Source organism: Nicotiana tabacum, chromosome 19 (assembly GCF_000715075.1).
Source record: "Nicotiana tabacum cultivar K326 chromosome 19, ASM71507v2, whole genome shotgun sequence".
NCBI classification, from domain to species: domain Eukaryota; kingdom Viridiplantae; phylum Streptophyta; class Magnoliopsida; order Solanales; family Solanaceae; genus Nicotiana; species Nicotiana tabacum.
In genome coordinates this window covers 71950534-71953501 of record NC_134098.1, presented here as the reverse complement: position 1 = coordinate 71953501, position 2968 = coordinate 71950534, and the positions used below count along the sequence as shown (strand labels likewise).

Below are 2968 nucleotides of genomic sequence, written 5' to 3'. Positions count from 1 at the left end.
AAAGATTATAGTACTATTAGTAGTATTTCAGAGAGTTAAAAGTCATTCACCAAATTTCTTGAAAAAAATAAATGATCTTGAATACTAATATAAAATATTGGCATAATAATAAGAGGTTTTGAATTAACGTCTCGATCTCTCGAGAGAGAAGGAGGGGTTAAAATTGAAAAGAATATTGAATTGGAATGGCAAAGTTTTACTCTGTACTTAAGTTTTTTGGAATAGAAAGTAAGGGCCAATGTAAAGAAGGGCGGATAATAGTAATGAAAAAAATTTTAAAATATTTTATTCCGAACTGTAAAACTTTTGTAATGTTCCAAATAAATTTGATCATTTAAATCATTAAATATTTCTTTTACTTTATGATTATAGTCTAACTATGTTAATGTGTAAAACAAGACTCAATTGAATCAATTTGTATCTAGGGTTTGTGCTCTTTTCTTGTAGAAACCTCTACCCCTTATATACATGATGGAAAATGACTATTTGGGCTCAAACCCAATCCTTACTACACACATAAATAAATGTACAATATTGACAGAATATTAAGTTGGGCCTTCTTCAATCTGGGCCTGGCATATAGTAACTCCAACACCCCCCTCAAGTTGGAGGGTGGAACAACCCCCAACTTGGGAAGAATCGCATGATGAGCAAGACCAGTAAGCGGCTTGGTGCAGATGTCAGTCAATTGTTCAGAGGTGGAGACATGGTGGAGAGAGATAAGACCATCAGCAAGCTTGGTTCGAATGAAGTAACAGTCCACCTCAATGTGCTTGGTGCGCTCGTGAAAGACAGGGTTCCTAGCGATATGGATGGCAGCCTGGTTGTCACAGTAAACAAGAATAGCAGCAGTAACAGGGAAGCCAAGATCTGATAAGAGCCTCACTACCCAGGCAAGTTCAACAACCACTTTGGAGATAGCCCGATACTCAGCCTCAGTCGAAGAGAGAGAAACAGCAGGTTGCTTTTTAGCTTTCCACCCAATGAGGCAATCACCCAGAAAGATGCAAAAGCCAGTGACAGATCGCTTAGTGTCAGGGCAAGCGGCCCAATCACTATCACAATAAGCAGCCACAGAAGTAGAAGGTGAGTTGCTGAAGAAAACACCAACATCAAAAGTTCCTTTGAGGTAGCTGAGAAGGTGAAGAGCAACCTGCATGTGAGGAGTATGAAGGGCCTGAAGAAATTAACTTAAATCATGCACGGCAAAACACAAATCAGGTCGAGTATATGTTAAAAAATTTAACTTCCCCACTAAGATGCGATGAGACTCAGGTGATGGAAGAAGATCCCCAGAATCAGCTATTAGTTTGACATTCAAGTCAATGGGAGAGGCAACAGAAGACACATTTGTACAGTTGTGAACCTGCAGAAGATCCTTAATAAACTTCTTCTGATGAAGCAACAACCCAGAACTATGCCACCTCAATACCCAAAAAATAATTCAGAACACCTAAGTCTTTGATTTTGAACTAATCATTCAAGAAGCACTTGAGAGCAGAAATCTCATCCAAATCATTACCAGTAAGAATTATATCATCAACATACACAACAATCAACACAATGGAAGAAGCAGATTTTTTGAAGAAAAGAGAGAAATCATTCAAGGAGTGAGAATAACCTCTAGAGCATAGGGCATGAGATAGTTTGGCATACCATTGCCTAGAAGCCTATCTCAAGCCATAAAGTAATTTCTGAAGCCTGCAGACTAAAGGGGAGGAAGTACCGTAAAGGGAGGAAGCACATAAACCAGGCGGAAGTTTCATATAAACCTCCTCATCCAAATCACCATGCAAAAAGGCATTATTTACATCCAGTTGGAAAAGAGACCATTGATGTTTGACAGCTACAGCAACTAAACATTTAACAGTAGAAAATTTAACCATAGGAGAAAATGTATCATTAAAATCAATTCCTTCAAGTTGTGTATCCCCTCTAACAACTAACATAGCTTTATATCTTTTCACTAAACCATCAGCCTTATATTTAATCTTGTAAATCCACTTGCAGCCAATAGGCTTTTTGCCTTGAGGCAACTCAATAATTGACCAAGTATTGTTGGCCTCAAGTGCCTCAAATTCCTTTTGCATGGCCTCTTTCCAAGCTGGAATGGAGGCAGCCTGTTGGTAGGAGTAGGGTTCAGTAACAGCAGTGTTATCTAATGAATGAAAGCTGAAGGAAGAAGCACTAGAGCCATAGAGGGACTGGGAAAGTGTACAGATGTACTGCTGAATGTGACTGGGATGATTATGTGTCCTTGAAGATCTTCTTGGAGCAAAGGGACAGACTGAATCAGAAGGAACATGTGAAGAGGTACTAGGACCACACGAAGAAGAAGAAATAGGCATAGAAGAAGAAGAGGGAGGAAAGAAAGGGACATAATTAGGTTCAGGGAACAAGAAGGAGGACTGGGGAATAGAGAGAGAAAAGGAAGATGAAGCAGAAGTAGAAATAGCAAAAGGGAATATACCTTCATAGAACACAACATCTCTGGAAATCAGCGTTAATTTCGTAACCAAATTATAAATCGTGTAACCTTTCTTTGCTAGTGGATAGCCAAGGAAAACACAAGGATCAGCTCTTGGCTAAAGTTTGTCCCTATGGCACTTAGGGACTGTGCATTAACAAAGACAACCAAAGGATCTGAGATGTGAGAAGGAAGGAGGTTGACCATGCAACAACTCAAAATGGGATTTATCATTGAGCAATTTGGAGGGAAATCTGTTTATAAGATATGTGGCAGTCAAAACACAATCTCCCCAAAATTTGATTGGTAACTTGGTGTCACGCCCCGAACCTAGGAGCGAGACAAGCACCCCGTGCCTCACCTAACCTGGCGTACCAAATTGCGACTAAGGGACTCTGAACACATAATGTCATACTTTGGCCATGGGGCCACCTTGCAAGACAATTTGCGAAGTAAAATATAAAACTGAATGGAAACTAGCACTAACTAAATATCAATATA

The 2968-nt window shown here is 39.5% G+C and overlaps 1 protein-coding gene across 1 annotated transcript in view; it reads right to left on the bottom strand.

The window, feature by feature from the left end:
- Positions 1–1670: 1670 nt before the first annotated feature.
- The window catches only part of LOC142173543 (uncharacterized), a 29575-nt gene continuing 28277 nt past the window's right edge, over positions 1671–2968 (bottom strand). The window contains exon 2 of the mRNA XM_075239156.1: positions 1671–2490. Within this exon, the coding sequence (XP_075095257.1) occupies positions 1671–2490 (820 nt within the window). The remainder of the gene's footprint in view (positions 2491–2968) is intronic.